This window comes from Chrysemys picta, chromosome 2 (assembly GCF_011386835.1).
Source record: "Chrysemys picta bellii isolate R12L10 chromosome 2, ASM1138683v2, whole genome shotgun sequence".
NCBI lineage: Eukaryota > Metazoa > Chordata > Testudines > Emydidae > Chrysemys > Chrysemys picta.
This window is the reverse complement of record NC_088792.1, coordinates 19,990,764-20,009,401: the sequence shown is the minus strand read 5'-3', so window position 1 is coordinate 20,009,401 and position 18,638 is coordinate 19,990,764. Positions and strand designations below refer to the sequence as shown.

Below are 18,638 nucleotides of genomic sequence, written 5' to 3'. Positions count from 1 at the left end.
ACCTATATAAGTGTCGCCGTCTTGGTAAATCTTCTGTGCTGAGGAAGTAACTAAAAATACAAAGTACAGTAGTGAGAATTAGAGTTTTGGAAGGGGATTTACAAATATCTTATAAAACAGGATCTCCATCCTCACACCCATCTTTTGAACATTTCCTCGATCTTGTGAAGCAAACTACAAGGATACGTGACTTCTCCATTTCACTGAATTAGAAAACCAATCAGAAGGGACCTCTCTTCAGCACAGAATCAAGGAAATGTTTGGTAAACTGCACTGCAATTTAAAATAAAAACAAAAATATTTCAATTCTGAAGTATATATGATAGCTGTGCTTCAAGGGGAAAATGCTCCACGCACAACCCCCTGAATTCAGGTATGTAGGCTTGGCTTGACATCAGTAATTGGACAAGGGTGAGGCCTCATTTCTTGGGAGACAGGATTAGGCCAGTAAATGGATCAGGAGGTTGGAATGGAAACAGAATGTCTTTACTAGCTTAGACTCAGGGAACCATTTACAATGGACAAGATAACAATGAAAACAATAAGTTGGGAACATAAAGATGAGGTAAAGAGTGAGTTGTATATAGACAGTGAATGGACAGAGCATGTTGTACAGGGAGTGGTTCCAGCAAAATGACTAAGCCAATCCCAAAACATTTGATGCAATGTAGTGTGTAAAGGTATATAAAGAAAGGGGGCTTCTGTGTAACTTTGGATGTGTGGTATACCCTGTACCCACCCTCTACGGTCAAGTCTAATCAACTCAGCAAAGCTTCTCTGTATGTCAAATAAAGGAACCTGAGCGTCAAGACGAGAGTCAAACTGAGTTCTGGGGGAATTGAATGGAAGATGTCTCAGAGGCCCCCTCAACATAGTGGTACTGGGACTCAGATCGGATCAATTCATCTGGAGCAGGGAACATATAGTTTATTATACAGATAGCTTTACTGTCAAGGATCACAACCCATCAGTTTAGCAATGGCATTGGAAGGTTTTAAATTTGAGTAAGCTTCCTGGGCACTGGAGTAGTAGTTAAATCTAAGGGCAAACCTTATGGATTTCCCAGAGCGGTACTGGGGGAGACTGGGTGGGAAAGGAATGCCAACGAATAGTGCTAAATAAAAAATGCAGAAAAGAGAAGCAAAAAGCTTGTTATTGCAGGAACTAATCCTGGAAATAAAACCCCTGTGTAGAGAAGTAAAATAGTTAACCATTATGTGGGAAATTTTGAGAGAGAAAAGAATGGGCTGGAAGAGCACAAAGAGATACATAAGGCATATGCTGTGCAGACTAACAAGGCATGTTTAAAACAAAATAAAAGTGGACATTAGAGAGGTACTTTCAGTACCTATGTAAAAGAATGCTTGGCAGAGAACAGCAGAGGTCTGTTGAATGCCACTGAAATGTTAAAAAACAGGACCCATTGGCAGCCATGAAAAAATTGTATTTAGTTTCTTTTTTTCCTAAGGCAAAGAAAACCCGAATCAAGGCAGAAGTTTCACATGGATTATTTCTAGTGGCTAAAACTTTACAAATGAAATGTGCCAACTTAAGGGATGAGTGTAAAAGGCATAAAAAGCAAATGAAAGTTGTAAAGAAGGAAATAAACTAAATGGAAACAATTCCTGAAAGGTCAGGGAGAAAACAATATCTGTTACCTATTTGCATAAATCCAAAGTAAAAAGCAGCCATCCTTCAAGGACTGTATTTAGTGAGCACAGCTTTGCATGCAAAGTGTACTACATTAAGAAACAAGTGGAAAAAAACATCAAAAAAATAAGCTTAGAGATGCTGAAAGAATTCAGCTGAGAAATGTGTCATTTTGGAAAATAAGTAAGTGATTTAAGGAAAGAGTGTGAAGTTAAAAGTAGCTTTTGCACAAATGAACACTGCAGAGTTCGGGGGGAATTAAACAGTTGAGGGGTGTGGCAATAAATATAAGTACAGTAACTCCTCATTTAACGTTGTCCCACTTAACGTTGTTTCAATGTTACGTCCCTGCTCAATTAGGGAACATGCTCGTTTAAATTTGTGCAATGCTTCCTTATAACGTCGTTTGGCTGCCTGCTTGTAAGATTCTGTGGAAGAGCAGCGACTTTACAAGGGAGAATTGCACAAGTTCCGCTTCTCCGCCTCCTCCCCCTCCCTCCCAGGCTTCCCCCACCGCCAAACAGCTATTTGGCGGCGCTTAGGACTTTCTGGGAGGAAGGGAGGGAGGGGGAGGAGTGGAGACGCAGGGCTTCCCCGCTCCTGCCCCTCCCTCCCAGAAAGTCCTAAGCACGAAGTGGGGGAGGGGGAGGAGCAGGGAAGTTGTGCGTCTCCACTCCTCCCCCACCCTCCCTCCCTCCCAGAAAGTCCTAAGCGCCGCCAAACAGCTGTTTGGCGGCGCTTAGGACTTTGCGGGGGGGGGGGCAGGGGTGTGGCGTGCTCTGGAGAGGAGGTGGAATGGGGGTGGGAAGAGGTGGGCCTGGAGTGGAGTGGGGACAGAAAGGGGCGGGCCTGGAGCATTCCCGGCAAAATCCGAGCCTGTTCTCCTGGGAAGCTGCCGCTGCTGCTGCAAAGGTGCTTCCTAGCATCCGTGCCTGCAGCGGGCTGTGCCTGTGTGGGGTAAGCCAGGGGCACTTCCCAACCACAGTACAGTACAGTACTGTACAGTATACAGTATAATGCCTTTTGTCTGGCCCCAAAAAATTTCCTTGGAACCTAACCCCCTGCATTTACATTAAATCTTATGGGACAATTGGATTCGTTTAACATTGTTTCACTTAAAGTTGCATTTTTCAGGAACATAACTACAAGGTTAAGTGAGGAGTTACTGTAGTGAAGCCCAACCACCCAAAACCTATTTGAAACTACAATCCAAATTCTCTTTTCTTTTAACAAGTTATTAATTATGAATAACAGAGCTACTTTGAATGGTGCAGCGGCCATTCAAAAGCATGACAAAACCTCCAACCATTGAAATCCTATTAAAAAGTTCTGTTTATCTGTGATGTACAATACATTTTACTAAGAAAGTAAAACAAAAACAATATGGTGGAGTTTTGTAAGTAAAAAAAAAGAGAGATTAAAATGTGTTAGACTAAAAACAGGTCCAAAGGGTTTAGGGTTAAGACTTATTAAGAAAATATTGTACAAAAATGTTCATTTTATGTATGTATCAGTTGTTATTAAATTTTACAGGTCTGCAGGTCTACCTAAAGAATTGTGCCTACTAAAATTTAGTGAAATATAGTTAAAAACTGTTGAAAAAGTTTCTAAACAGAAATGTACACTTTAGAATGGGAGGGCAACTACACCAAAAGAAACTTAATAGGATTGCCACAGGAAGAGGAGTGTTTAAAATTGATGTGTCACTCAGAAACCAATTGTGGGAACATGACCAACCATTTCAATAGAAGATAGCAGCAAAAGTACGGCATCCACTGAATAAGCAAAACCAAAGACTCATTAACGAAGTTTTGTTAACTGTATATAATATACATAATATTGTAATTATTTTTAAAGAAGCATGGAATTAAGTCAATGTGTTAAAATAATAATATCATGTGTAATATGTGGGGAATACATACTATGCAAAATAAAAGTGGTCGTAAGTGATATGAAGCAAGAAAACTTGACCTCTTTTTTCACCACAGAAAAGTTACCCCAACAAGATATAAAGCTTTACCGTGCACAGTACCTTTAAATACTTTTTTTTTTAACTAGAGGTTTTAAAAAAGCAACCCACCCCTCTTCCCATAACATTTGATCATTTTTGATTCTTTGAACAGCTATAAGGCTTCAGGCACCTGAAAAACCTATTGAGAGACTCTGCTTGAAGAGGGGATTCCAACCGTTAAAGAAGATATAGCCTGAACTTGGGAGGAATGTCATTGTCTGAGCGTCACAGTGACACTGTGGCCAGCTCCATTTCTGTGTGATAAGTAGTGAAAGCACCAGCTTTCTGAGGTCACCCATTACTGTTTCAGGTCCTTGAATTAGCTGCATATGCAAGGGGTGGCCAACTTCAATTCAGAGGACAAAGTCCAGGTTGACATCTCCATGGGTACCAAAGGCCATGAGTTTTACAAGGGTGGTGATGACCCACAGGAGCAGATATTGTCTTAGTGGGGGTGAGGGGAGGACTGAATAACATAATGGCTGGAGTATCTAATCCAGCAGGTCTATTTCCTATAAACTGGGCTCACCTGAATATGTAGATTTCTCATATTGTGCAGTCAAATCACAAATATCACATGCCTTTAAAACTGCAATGTGAGTAATTATGCCAGCTTAGCCCTTAGCTCACACTGAAGTCAACAGGAACTGCAGGCATTTTTAGCTCCTTTCAGAACTGGGCCCTTAATTATCATTCAGTGTTTAGGATGGGCTTATGCCTTTTGACTCAGCGATTTAGTGCCAATGTGGGATAGTCCTGGAGACAATAGATCATTTTAAATTTAAGAAGTCTAGAATTCAGCATCTTGCATCTCATTGAAACTTTGCCTGAAAGAGCAACTCCACACGATGTGAACTGGAAACCCCTTCAGAGTGCTCTCTTCTATGGTATTTTGCTGAGATTTAGGACAATGGCAAGCACACCAAGAACTGGAACATCACTAACAAAGGATCAAGGTAAAAATGAGGGAAATTGTAAAAACTTGATGGCAGTTTACCAAGCAGAAATGTTTGTTCATTACAATAGTTTTTGTGTGTGTCAAACAGAATTCTTTCCAAGACTAGGAGGACTAAAAAGAGCAAAGCCAACCAATGAACACAGAACTCTCTTCAAATTTTGATTCAAAAGTTGTTGAAGAAGAAACATAGCAACACACACACACGTATATATATATATGTGTAAACCAGGCTTCTTTCTGTGTGTCAAATATCAAAATGAGATTGATTATTAAACACACAAAGTCAGTGGTAGGGGAGGGAACAAATCAAAGCAAGACTTCACTGAAACACTAGATTGTAAACTAGAGATTAAGCCACGAACAGATGTAGACAGCCCTCTCCTGCTGTCTGTACATCTAGCTGTCCATGCGCACAAACTGCTTTCAAGATGGCTCCCGTAGACTCGCTAACTCTAGAGCAGAAGTAAAAGATGAAAGTCTGTTTTGTTTGCTACTTACACCGACTTCTTTACTTACATTTTATGTCTCTTTTCATCATATGCCAAAATCTTTGTCACATCCCAATCACCAGATGTAATGGACTGTAAGTTATCACTGCTGCTATTGGGCTGCCAAAAAAAAAAAAAAGTATGTATTTTCTTTTTTTCTGAAAAGACGACACTTGAACAAGACTAAAAAAAATTTATTTTTATTTCTCAAAACATGAAGCCCTCGTGACTCCTCCATGACTTGTTAAAAGTAATCACTAATTTGTGGTTCTCCCCAAAGTATTGCTATGAATGTGCAGACATGCTTAAATATACTGAATCAGATTCATCTCTGGCACAACTCCATTGATGATAATGGGATTAATTGGGCCCAGCATAAAGAATACAGATGGAAGTCCTTTCCTGTGATCCTCTTCTGCCCATGAGTTCTGGATAATAACCTCGGATGATTGTGCAGAGAGCCACTTATTTAGGAATAATGGAGGAGAAGCTTGTTTCAAAAAACTCCCAAAAGTGACATTCTTTGAATTTTGCTTGAAATGTGAAGACCTTTTAATTATAAATCTAAGCAAACTGCATCATTTGAAACTCTTGTTCCTCCTATGCATGCCTGAAATGCTACTAGCATTTAGCCCATTTAAGGTATTCATCCTTATGGTCAGAGGGATTAAAATTCTCCATAGACACCTTGCCATATCTTGGGTCTCAACACAGGTATTATGTTCATGGCATGTACTAGTCAGCACTGACAAAGATTAACAAAGGTTGTTTCACCTGTGACGATGACATGGCAATATGGTAGAACTTTCCTCGTCCCCCCTGAGGAATGGCTCGGATGAAGAAAAACTTCCGTCCGTCTTTGGAAAATATTGGCTCTTCATTCTGTAAATGTCAATTGAATAGGTTTAATCATCACTAGTTAGGGCTTCTTGGTGTTTTTTAAAAACTGTTCAACACTGCAAAAAATGGAGGACTTCTAACAACCATTTAGAAAAAATAAACAGCCCTCTCAAAACAGAGAAAAATGAGCCCTGAAATTCTGAGTCCCCCCCCCCCTTTTTTTGTATCTCCTGAGTAGCAGTCATCTTTCAGCTAACTCTTGTGGAATTAAAGGGAGACAGTAAGGAAGCACTCTTGGCTTCAAAGGCAATACCCATTTGTGAAGCACAGAAAAACCTACATGCCTACAGAGAAGTTTATCTGGGGGCAACCGGAATGAAGCGCTTTAATAAACAGACTTAGCAGTGTGTGCCTAGCAAATCTTGTTTACTCAGCTGGAAAAACTGCATTGGGCTGTGTATCATTCCACATATATTTCCTTAAAGAAACATCACCAACCTGTCCTTCAGAGTCTAAGTCCTGTCTCCTTCCCTACCTTCTCACAGATGATTAATTCACAAAATTATTTACAAGGGGTGGGGGGAGAGAATAAAAAGAAAGAAGGTCTTTTAAAACTGTCTTTGCTTCAAGGCTCACAGGTGAACCTGATGATTGATTTTCATCCCATTATTATAACTTTCAGTCAGAGAGAGACAAGGTGCTAGGTATGGAAATCAAACACTGCAGGCAGCAACTAGTTCGTTTCTGAAGACTGCTTTGTTTTCTTTTCTGCTGTAGGAATCCATGAGTGGCTGGGACCTTTCTACTGGGGGGAGATAGTTGTGTAGCAGACTACCAGGGAACGCAGAAGACTTTGATATATATGATACCTGAGGGTGGCAAAAATCATTAGCTTGATGTATCATGGCATTCGGCTGGTTGCACCTCCTTTGTTCTAGCTCTTACTGGTAGACAGGCTGGTTACTAAAGTACAAAATTTAATCTCTCCAAAGTGCATATTGAATGAATTTAGGAAGAATCTGAAGCCTTCCTTCCCATGTCATCAGATGTTGCTTAGAGTACGAACAAGGCTCTGCCATCCCTGTCTATCCTGGGGCACTCTTTGCATATTCAGTATGCTGTTAAGTCCCATAAGTTTCCCCCTCTCCGAGTACTGTTCAATGGAACAATTCATTCTGTCGGCCCCTTGTGTGTTCCACAAGCCACCCAATGGACACACCTGTCATGGCAGATATTCTGGTCTCATTCTTAACACATGTCAAAACACCAAGCAGAACCAACCAAGATCAATAATAACAACTTGATCATACTGGGGATTGTGTTAATGTTATAGATTAATGATTTGCATTAACAACAAATGAATCCATTTTACTTTTTTTTAATGTTGCCACAGCATTCTTGCTTTATTTTACTTTGCTCCTCGTCATTCATTAATTATTTCACTTTCTATTAGTGTTAGATTTACAGAGTCTACATTTTAGGCTTAACCTGCCAGGTTTCCTTTTATTTTTCCTTCCTTACCTGTCTAGAACACTGTAAAAGTACGACCATCTCTCACTTGGCAACATTTCATGAAATAAGTCTCACCTGTTTCTTATAGTTTCTAGAACTTTAAGTAAGAACATCTTTATGACTATTTCCAGAGGCATGTTAAGAAGATACAAAAACCCACTGGCAAACTACTATCATGCCATGGGCCAAATTCTATGCTGGTGTAAACTGGCACACTTTGACTGTAGTCAATAGAGCTGTACCAATCAATAAAGGTACATAATTTGTACTATTTGTATAAATTTGTACTATTGTAGCAGCATTTCTCTTGGCAGTGGAAGTAGACTTTGTACAGATTGGTTTAACAGATTACTTGAATCTATTTCCAGGTATACAGAAAAGTCATACATCAGACAAATGATTACTGGTCTTCATCAGTACTCCTCTGAGGTTATGAGCGGTCTGTTTGTTGTATCTGCTGGTGGAAAAACTCCCTTAATATAGTCAGGTTTTTTTAAGAACCTAAGAACCTGTAGTTGTATTACAGAGACTCAGTATGGACACATACAAAAAGAGGCCACTGGGACAGAGATTTTTGGGATATAATATTCTTATTGTATAGAGCAGAACTAAGGATCTTGAAAACAAACCTGGCCTGAGTTAAAGCTGATGTGCACAATATTTTCATCTTATTAATATAAAGAGAAAAAATGAACTGGAAGGAAGGAGATGCATTTTAGGTTCACACCATCTAGTATAAAAATACTAAAATTGGCATTGAAAGAAAAATTAGCATGGTGCAGATGAAAATAAAAAGTAAAATTAACTCTGGATGCAACCATTTTCAGGGAGCAAGGCTAACTGGGGGGAGGAAGAATTCACTCATTCATTAAGAGGCAGGGTGAACCAGAGAACAGGGCCTTGACCAGGACCTGGGAGAGTGAAGTTCCATTCCTTGGCTTGCCACTGACTTGCTGTGTGACCTCAGGTAAGATACTTCACCTCTGTCTTTCCCTCCCGCCCTTTGTCTCTTTACACCACAAACCCTTTGGTGCAAGGACTATCTCCTACTATTTCTGTGTACAGTGCCTAGCACAATGGGGCTCCAATCTTAGCTGTGGCCTCTAGGTGCTACCATACTAATTAATTATAATAATTCTGCATAGAGATCAGTGGAGAAAAGCAGGGAGCTTTGAAAGCCGGTTTAAGTAAGGGTCAATGTGTATTTATTTATTGGTACATATAGTTTTGTTTTGAATGAATTTGCTCTTGTTTCATTTTAAAGGGTCGAGGAGTTTCACACAGAAACAGATAATCTGAACTACCCTGTCCGTCTCCTATAACTCCTATGATGCCCTCCCTGCTCCCTTTACACTCTTCAGGACAGTCCTGCCATTTGTCTGCTTGACCCAGCTCACCCCAGGGTCCCACAATGAATAATTTCACCATGTGGGTTTGAGTGAGATTTCATTTTTGTTGGGTATATACAGTATCTCACTAATTCCCAGCATGATGGCCCCATGAATTATTTTCATGCCAAGCATGGCAGCTTTCAGTAGCAGTGATGGTATGGGACTCTCACAGATGAGTGTGGCTTTTTAACCCTTTGCAGTTCACCTTTCAGTGAGATTGTGGATTGGGGGAATTTGCTGAAATGTCTGTATTGTGGTTTAATATCAGTGAGAACCATCCCCATCTCTGAAGCCAGAGGGTCCACCCCCAACAATATTAGAACACAACATAAATACTCTGATTAACCGTGTAGCACGTGTGTGTCTATGTGTAGCCTTGCTCTCTACAAGATGGATTCAACTAAGTGCCATTAGCCCCATGCTGCTCACACCAAACAGGGATTCCCCTTTAGCTCAGGCAGGAGGGGCCTATACTTTTTGAATCATGAGGCTCTGAGTTCTATCCCTGCTGTGCACCATGGTCACTAGGAACTTGAAGGCGATAGCAGTGCAGCAGTAATGAAGTCCAAGGTAGCTAGGCATTTTTTATACTTCTTCGGTTCTAAATGCAAAATCCTCACTGAAAATTGAGTGTAAAGGGTTAAAAAGCCAGTCTCGTTTGTAAGGTTCCCAGAGCACTGGCGTTATTGAAAAATGTAACTGATGCTGCATATTAACTACCTGTGAGAGAACCATTGCTGGGGCCATCTTGCCATGGTGATGGGAACCAGGGAGGTGGAATAAGATTTTCAGTATCTCACTGTAACACGCAACAACATTCTTCATTATAATAATAATTAATGGAGATATCCCATCTCCTAGAACTGGAAGGACCTTGAAAGGTCATGGAGTCCAGCCCCCTGCCTTCACTAGCAGGACCAAGTACTGACTTTGCCCCAGATCCCTAAGTGGCCCCCTCAAGGAGTGAACTCACAACCCTGGGTTTAGCAGGCCAACACTCAAACCACTGAGCTATCCCTCCAAGGCTGAGCTGAGGCAGCTATGGAAATAGGAGGACTGGTGTGAAGAGGGCAACCCCAGGGGAACAAAATCAGGGGTGGACCTGTGCTCAGCCAAAGTAGGAGGTGTTGTCAGTTCTCTATCTCTATGTAAAACTCCTGGCTTGAAATTCTGGTCCCATTGAAGTCAATATGGTCAGGATTTCACCCTGGATTCCCTGCTGCCTCCTCCCTGCCAGAGCCTTTCATTGACTTGTGCAGCTACACACCACAGTGTGGATGCAGCTACACATGCCTTTCATGCTGCCAAAAGTGGTGTGTAGTGTAGACTTATGAGCCTAAGTATCATTTTCAAAAGTAACTTAGGCACTAAGTCACTTTGATTTTAAAACACAACTTAGGTGCTTTTGAAAATTTTACTCTTTGGCTCCTAAACATCTAAGTGACTTTTGAAAATGGGACTTAGACTCCTAAGTCACTTACATCCTTTCTGATAATTTGACCTTTGATCATTTAAGTGTAATGGGTAGAATTCACCCTGTGCAGAGGGCCAGCAAAAGGCCAATACACCACTTAAATCCAATATAAGCCCCCAAATAAGGCTTAATCAAGGACTTCAGTAGGGGACAGAACATGTGCTGGCTCTCTGGAATTTCACCCAACACTTGTTTTTCAGGTTGTTTAAATCCACGTTCAACATACGCTGGAATTATGTTTCCAGCCACTGTGGTCTGCTATGTAAGAAGGCGTCTCAGATACGTTAGGTGAAGATGCTCCTTACTTCAACAAGAAGAGCTTGTATATTCTGTTAAGAAAATCCCTTCTATAATATGAACTATCATGATATCAAAGTACCACTTGGAATTCCAAAAATAAGCTTTTTCTCTTGCGGGGAAAAACATTTGGAAATATAATCACGAAAAGAAGATCACTGTTACCTGTCTGTGTAGCCAGGCTTCACTTTCATCTTCATGTTTCTAAAATGAAATGACATAATTAAAGAGTTTGCATGGGTTACATTTTGTTCATCAGTGCAGAAAGCAGTTTGACTGAATTTGAACAGGGGTGAACAAGCAGCGAGAAACTGTTCAAGCATGCTGTTTCGGAATGTAATCTTGGGCTGCTCTTCTTGTCCTCTATTGTTGCTCTCTGGTAAACAAGCAAGTGAGCATATGGGAAGGTATGTTATCCTACTGCTAAAAAACGGAATCCCAACAGATACATTACTCCCTAAAGAAAGATAGTAATGTAGTTGTTGTTACACTGTTCCCAGCAACTTCGTGTGGGGCCTTGTCTACACATAGCATTTGCACGGACTTTAACTATACTAGTTCAAAAACTGAACTAGTTAAATTGGTGCATCCCCATAGTGTGGATGTAATTATACTAGTTAAAAGTTATTTATATGTTGGTACTGAAACAAACTATAGTGATATACATGTCTTTATGTCTGTATAAAAGTGCCCACATTAGGGAATCGCAGCAATTTAATTAAATTGGTAGAAAACTGTGTATAGACAAACCCATGTATATTTCTATTGAGCTCAGATGTTAAAAAGGACACCCAAGTTAAAAATAGTAGGGGTGTGTGTGTGAGTGAGTGCGTGACAGAGAATGCACCTACATTCTCTCTCCCTATATATAAATACACATACACATATATATTGTACAGATAGGACTGGATTGTGCCTAGCTTTTCTGTAGGGGGCCACAATCAGCCCATACCCCTTGCACAGTAAATATTGTATATGTCTCTTATATTCTATCTATACATAAAGTACTGTGTGTCAGGTGACCCACTTTCAGATAAAAGGATATTCTCCCCTGGGGGATTACAAACACGGAAGGTCAAAGAATCTTCTTTTAAGTGTCTTTCCTACCTTTGTGCAGACTCCAGTGGTAGCATCACACAGCGTCAGGATAGAAACGTTCTGTGCTCTGTTCAGCCAATTTACTGCCACTTTGGTGCTTGTTGCCCATTTCACCATGGTTATGTAATAGTCCCTGCAACATGTAAATGCACTGAGTTATCATTGCTGCAGTGATCATTTACATCAGTAACGTACGTGCAAGAGATACTAATGCCACCGTATTTTGCAGCTCAGCAGATCACTGGGGTTTGTAGATTGTACTGTGACTGGACAGGAAAGGAAAAGTCTATTGTTATTAGAATATTTCTGTCTTGACATTTCTAGGGCTAGTTATGCATTCATATGAACACCTGAAAATGGCATTTTTAGGGCTATGCATGTACCTACAACTTCCCACTCTGCTTGCCAGCTGTGAAAATAGAGGGGTCAGATCTACCAACACAGCATCACACATGTTATTCAGAACCTCCCAAGAATGGGTGGAAAGTGCATTGGGCTACATATCCAAGCATACATGACCAAAGAAACAAATTACATGGACTATTTCTACTCTCATATAGAACTACTGGCCTTTAAATATGCATATTAGTTAAAATGTCTCTTAGGGTCTGGGGAGGAATAGAAAAAGATGGCTTATAGATTCTGGTGACTGGCCCAAGAGGTCTGACCCAGCTAAGGAACAAACTAATCCCCCATTCAAACAGACCTCTACAACCAGTATGAAACTATAGTGGCGTAGTAGTGGAGCCATGCTGAAAATAAACTAGTTTTATGGAGTGGAAAATCAGACTGTAGGCGTTTAGCACAGCAAAGATTTGTACAAAGAAGCCAATGGAGCTGCACCAGTTTAGATCAGATCCTGGCCCACAACCTCTGTCACCATCTTCTTGTTACTAAATGTTTACATTATGGTAGCTCTTCGGGAGCACAATCAGTTTGGGTCCCATTGTGCAAGGTGCTGTTCAAACATATAATAAAGGACAGCCCCTGACCCAAATGAGCTTATAAAAGACAAGGTGCCACAGCTGGATGATACAAACAAGCAGGCTGGGGTGGAATGGATGAGATGTGTAAACAAATACCCATAATAGGAGGTGCAAATTCTTAGCCAGTTAGTGGCAGCAATCACAACTCTCCATCTTCAGTCACAGAGGGATTAATCTAAAGGGGGAGACTCTTGCTGAACTGACAAATGTAGAGATATAATAATATAGTGACAGAGGGTCCTGTGGCACCTTTAAGACTAACAGAAGTATTGGGAGCATAAGCTTTCGTGGGTAAGAACCTCACTTCTTCAGATGCAAGAAGAAACTCACTTCTTGCATCTGAAGAAGTGAGGTTCTTACCCACGAAAGCTTATGCTCCCAATACTTCTGTTAGTCTTAAAGGTGCCACAGGACCCTCTGTTGCTTTTTACAGATTCAGACTAACACGGCTACCCCTCTGATACTTGACACAATAATATAGTGGAGGAGTGTGCGGGCCAAAAGCACCCTTAAATTATAATACAATGACTTTTCATAGTGTGCACTCTATAAAATTTTTATTAGTTCATTTGTTTGCTATAAAATATGTATAAGGAGTTGTTGCTCTCATTGGGATTAATGTGCTGAGTCACTAGAGAGTACTCTGTATTCTGGCAACGATTCCCATACAAAGTGCAGAGAAAGGGCGAAAACAACAAAGATCTGTTTGTCTAGCAAAATAACAAGCTGGAAATTAATTTTGTAGCTTTCAGCAATATTTAGAGCATGAATTTGGCTGGGGAAAAAACAAATGAGTTCAGCTGCATGCACAATGCTGGAAGACAGGACACCTTTGGGCAAGGTAATAGTGTCCTGGAAATTCAGTGGCTGAAATAAATTGTGATTTTACTCAATATCAGCAGTAGCACATTCCCTAGGCAGGGGGAAAATGGTCATGCAAAACTAAATTGTGTTAAAAAAATAACAGTCAGCAGCAGATTTGGCAACAAATAAACATATAAATAAAAATATAAAAAAAGTAACTATTCATTTAGGACAAATTGTTGATTGGAGCATTTTTCCGTAACTCCTGTTGAGAATCTGAAGTAAATAATGTAGTGCCCATCTTTAAAAAAGGGAAGGAGGAGGATCCAGGGAACTACAGGCCAGTCAGCCTCACCTCAGTCCCTGGAAAAATAATGGAGCAGGTCCTCAAGGAATCAATTTTGAAGCACTTAGAGGAGAGGAAAGTGATCAGGAACAGTCAGCATGGATTCACCAAGGGCAAGTCATGGCTGACTAACCTAAGTGCCTTCTATGATGAGATAACTGGCTCTGTGGATGAGGGGAAAGCAGTGGACGTGTTATTCTTTGACTTTAGCAAAGGTTTTGATACGGTCTCCCACAGTATTCTTGCCAGCAAGTTAAAGAAGTATGGGCTGGATGAATGGACTATAAGGTGGATAGAAAGCTGGCTAGATCATGGGCTCAACGAGTACTGATCAATGGCTCCATGTCTAGTTGGCAGCCGGTATCAACTGGAGTGCCTCAAGGGTCAGTCCTGGTGCCGGTTTTGTTCAATATCTTCAATAATGATCTGGAGGATGGCGTGGATTGCACCCTCAGCAAGTTTGCAGATGACACTAAACTAGGAGGAGTGGTAGATACGCTGGAGGATAGGTATAGGCTACAGAGGGACCTAGACAAATTAGAGGATTGGGCCAAAAGAAACCTGATGAGGTTCAACAAGGACAAGTGCAGAGTCCTGCACTTAGGACGGAAGAATCCGATGCACTGCTACATACTAGGGACCGAGCGGCTAGGCAGCAGTTCTGCAGAAAAGGACCTAGGGGTTACAGTGGATGAGAAGCTGGATATGCGTCGACAGTGTGCCCTTTTTGCCAAGAAGGCTAAAGGCATTTTGGGCTTTATAAGTAGGAGCATTGCCAGCAGATTGAGGGATGTGATCATTCCCCTCTATTCGGCATTTGTGAGGCCTCATCTGGAGTACTGTGTCCAGTTTTGGGCCCCACACTATAAGAAGGATGTGGAAAAATTGGAAAGAGTCCAGCAGAGGGCAACAAAAATGATTAGGGGGCTGGAGTACATGATTTATGAGGAGAGGCTGAGGGAACTGGGATTATTTAGTCTGCAGAAGAGAAGAATGAGGAGGGATTTGATAGTTGCTTTCAACTACCTGAAAGGGGGTTCCAAAGAGAATAGATCTAGACTGTTCTCAGAAGTAGCAGATGACAGAACAAGGAGTAATGGTCACAAGTTGCAGTGGGGGAGGTTTAGGTTGGATATTAGGAAAACTTTTTCAGTAGGAGGGTGGTGAAGCACTGGAATGGGTTACCTAGGGAGGTGGTGGAATCTCCTTCCATAGAGGTTTTTAAGGCCAGGCTTGACAAAGCCCTGGCTGGGATGATTTAGTTGGGGATTGGTCCTGCTTTGAGCAGGGGGTTGGACTAGATGACCTCCTGAGGTCCCTTCCAACCCTGACATTCTGTGATTCTATGTTAAATTTTGATGTCACACAAGCTGGCTGGGATGTAACATCTACAGCTCTTATCTTAGAAACTACAAATATTAGTTCAGGTCCAATATTGTCTCCCTTGCAAAAAAATAAAGATGGTAGTGGAACCTCAAATTCCCTCCTTATCACTTACCTCTGCCACATTGCCTACAGAACACGACCAGCTGGCAATCTATCTAAGTACTTATGTGGCCTCCATTTCCATAGTATCTGAGCAACTCCCTGTGAGGTAGGGAAATGCTATTATCCCCATTTTACAGGTGGGGGACTGAGATACAAGGAGACTAAGTGACTTGCTCAAGGTCACACAGGAAGTTTGTAGTTGAGCATGGAATTGGCCCTGGGTCTTCAAAGTCCCATGCTAAGCACTTGATCATATTTCTTCTTACTTAACAACTAGGCAAGTGGCAAACTGAAACTCCTGTTTAGTGTTCAGGATTCCTCATTTCTCCACTTGCATTATTGAGTCCCCCACCTGACATCTGTTCGTTTATCCACCTAGTCCATCCTGTCACAATCCTAGATTGTGAGCTCACAAGGGGAGGGATCATCTTTTTATTGTTGTCTGCACAGCACCCAGCACAATGGGCCCCCGATTCTTTATTGTAATACAGATGGAATAGTAATAAACACCAATAATAATGAATTTCATTTGTTCTCACAGGAAATTCTCCTGAAAGGCTTAGAACTCTTTCAGGAGATATTTGTAGCCCTTTGAAGAGGATCACATCGCTTCTCATAGCACAGATCATCTCACTGTTTCATCATGAGACATTTACATTCCCATTACTACATGTATGGTTTGCAGCTAGGAATCAAAAATCCAAATTGTGCATGCACATAATAACAGGGATATCAGCCATCACAAAAAACGGTGAAATGTTGCTTGGCCAAATGACATACAACCTTCCATTTTGTGATCTCAAAGCATGTGCAGTCAGTTCCTATCTCAGATCCTAGTTACTGGGCTCCTTTCTTAGTAGCTTATTTGTTGATGACCTGTGCAAGGGCCCGATGCAATCAGTCTCCGCACTCAAGTTTCTGCTCTTGTAATACACCACTGAGGTACACTTATGGGGTAGATAGGAGCTGGGACCATTGCCCTGCTCCCAGGATAACCAGCCGATGGATCAGGCTATGTGCTACAGATGGTTTAAAGTTTTTCATCCAAATATTTTTTTTGTGATGAGCTTGCTTTGCAGCAACAAAATATTTTTATTTTGGTCCAAATTTTCTGGCTTTTCAACAAAAAACCGACACCAAAATTTTCTAGACCCAGTTTTTTGGTAACATTGTTCTGTTTTTGGTAAAAATATTCAGTCTTCAAGTTTTGAAAGCCATTTTTTTTTTACCAAAACCTGAAATTTTTGAACAAAAACCCTATTTGGAAACTAAACCTTTTCTTTGATCCATTTTGGTTTTTAGTTGTAAAAAATAAATAATTTTGAGGGGGTGGAAACTTCAGGGGGAAAAAAAGAAAATTTCTCAAAATTCCTGTGGAAAATAATTTGCATTTTTACTACTAGCTCTTCCAGTTGCCTTGAGGAGAACCCCACACTAAGAAGATCCCCCCGCACACCAGGAAGTGCCACTGACTGCATATATCTAAGTGAATCGATTGCGTGTATGTTAGGGTTATTTATACCTACTTCTCTATTTGTAGATCCTTGTGAGAAAACTCCCTTCCTCCCTGAAACTCTTTTCAGTGACTTTGGGCATGGCTACACTTGCAGATGTAGAGTGCTTTGAGTTAAACCAGCCTTCGTACAGCGCAGTAGGGAAAGCGCTGCAGTCTGTCCACACTGACAGCTTCAAGCACACTGGCATGGCCACATTTGCAGCACTTGCAGTGGCATTGGGAGTGGTGCATTATGGGCACTATCCCAGCATGCAAGTGACTGCAACGTGCTTTTAACATGGGAGGGGTAAGGTGGAGTGTGACAGGGACTGTGTTGTGTGTCTGTGGGGGGAGAGGGAGTGAGTTTTTGGGGGGCTGAGAGCATGTCAGCATGCTGTCTTGTAAGTTCAGACAGCAGCAGACCCCCTCTCTCCCCCCCCGCCTCTCTCTCTCTCACACAACATTCCACAGTAATGGCTTGCATGCCGGCTGTCAGAAATGGAGCTTTGAAAGGGCATTTCCGCATTCCTATAGGAGTTCAAAACAATGACAAAAGTGGCCGCTTGACTTAAGGGGATTATGGGACGTTTCCGGAGGCCGATCAGAGTGCAGTAATGCAACTCCTCGTTCACACTTACGCTCGGGCGTTGTAGCCAAGGCGCAGCAAACGTTATTCCTCTCGCCGAGGTGGAGTACCAGCAGTGCTGTAGCTGTGGAATCAGAACGCTCTACGTGACTTGGCAGCGTGGACGGGGAGTGAGCTAGTGCGCCCAGGGCTCCTTTATTGCACTGTCACTCGCAAGTGTAGCCAAGCCCTAAGACCTGGTCTACACTATACCATTGAGTTGACCCAGATACATTGCTCAGGGGTGTGAAAAATCCACATCCCTGAGTATCATAGTTAAGCCAACCTTACCTCCGGTGTTGACACCGCTAGGTCAACAGAAGAATTCCCCCGTCGACCTAGGTATCACCTCTCAGGGAGATGGATTACCTACACTGATAGGAGAACCCCTCCTGTCAGCATAGGTAATGTCTACACTGAAGCACTACAGCTGCAGTGATGCAATGTTTCAAGTGTAGGCAAGCCCTAATTCTACAGGAGATCCCCACTGTCTGGTCCAATGAAATGCAATCACACTAAGCCCCTCATTTCAGAAAAATATATACATAATGAAAATGTACCCCTGAGTCTAGCAGCACCACTTGTACTATGATCTGGAAATGTTATGTTTTTGATGAAATACATAGAGTCATTAATTATGGTATATTTTGCATCATTGTATAATATCAATTATATCAAATAAATTATTTTAATCCATGATTAATCCCACACTACACATATTTATTAGTACTAAGATACTGCAGTTCTATAAACTGTCTCAAGCTGTTATAACAATACAACTATGTTAAAGAATTTTAGCTTGCACCTCTTTGCATACAGACAATGCTATTTCCCAATCAGCAGTCCAACAGAAAAATGACAGTAACAGTGGTCTTAAGGTAACACATTAGACTGAACCATCGCTTGGTATATGCAAATTTGAAATTGTTTTTTACAAGACAAGTCCTGTTCTACATGTTTTTGAGTGTATTCACTGGTGACACTTTTGTCTTGGTAGTGTAAATGGAGATGTAATGTAACACTTTAGAATGACAATGCGAAAAACACCGTGGAGAAGATTCTGATACCCCTTACACTGAAGGAGTACCAGATTTGAGGACTTCAATAACTCAGACATAGGTTAGGGGTTTGTTACAGGAGTGGGTGGGTGAGATTCTGTGGCCTGCGTTGTGCAG

The 18,638-nt window shown here is 41.3% G+C and overlaps 1 protein-coding gene across 6 annotated transcripts in view; it reads right to left on the bottom strand.

Annotated features, from left to right (window-relative positions):
- The window catches only part of DPP6 (dipeptidyl peptidase like 6), a 783,790-nt gene that overhangs the window by 56,432 nt on the left and 708,720 nt on the right, over positions 1–18,638 (bottom strand). For all 6 annotated transcript variants that reach the window (XM_042859184.2, XM_042859187.2, XM_065582727.1 and 3 more), the window contains 5 exons: positions 11,729–11,852; positions 10,787–10,825; positions 5,882–5,989; positions 5,136–5,227; positions 3–50 (listed from right to left, as the gene is read on the bottom strand). In XM_042859184.2, coding sequence (XP_042715118.1) covers positions 3–50; positions 5,136–5,227; positions 5,882–5,989; positions 10,787–10,825; positions 11,729–11,852 — 411 coding nt within the window. The remainder of the gene's footprint in view (positions 1–2; positions 51–5,135; positions 5,228–5,881; positions 5,990–10,786; positions 10,826–11,728; positions 11,853–18,638) is intronic.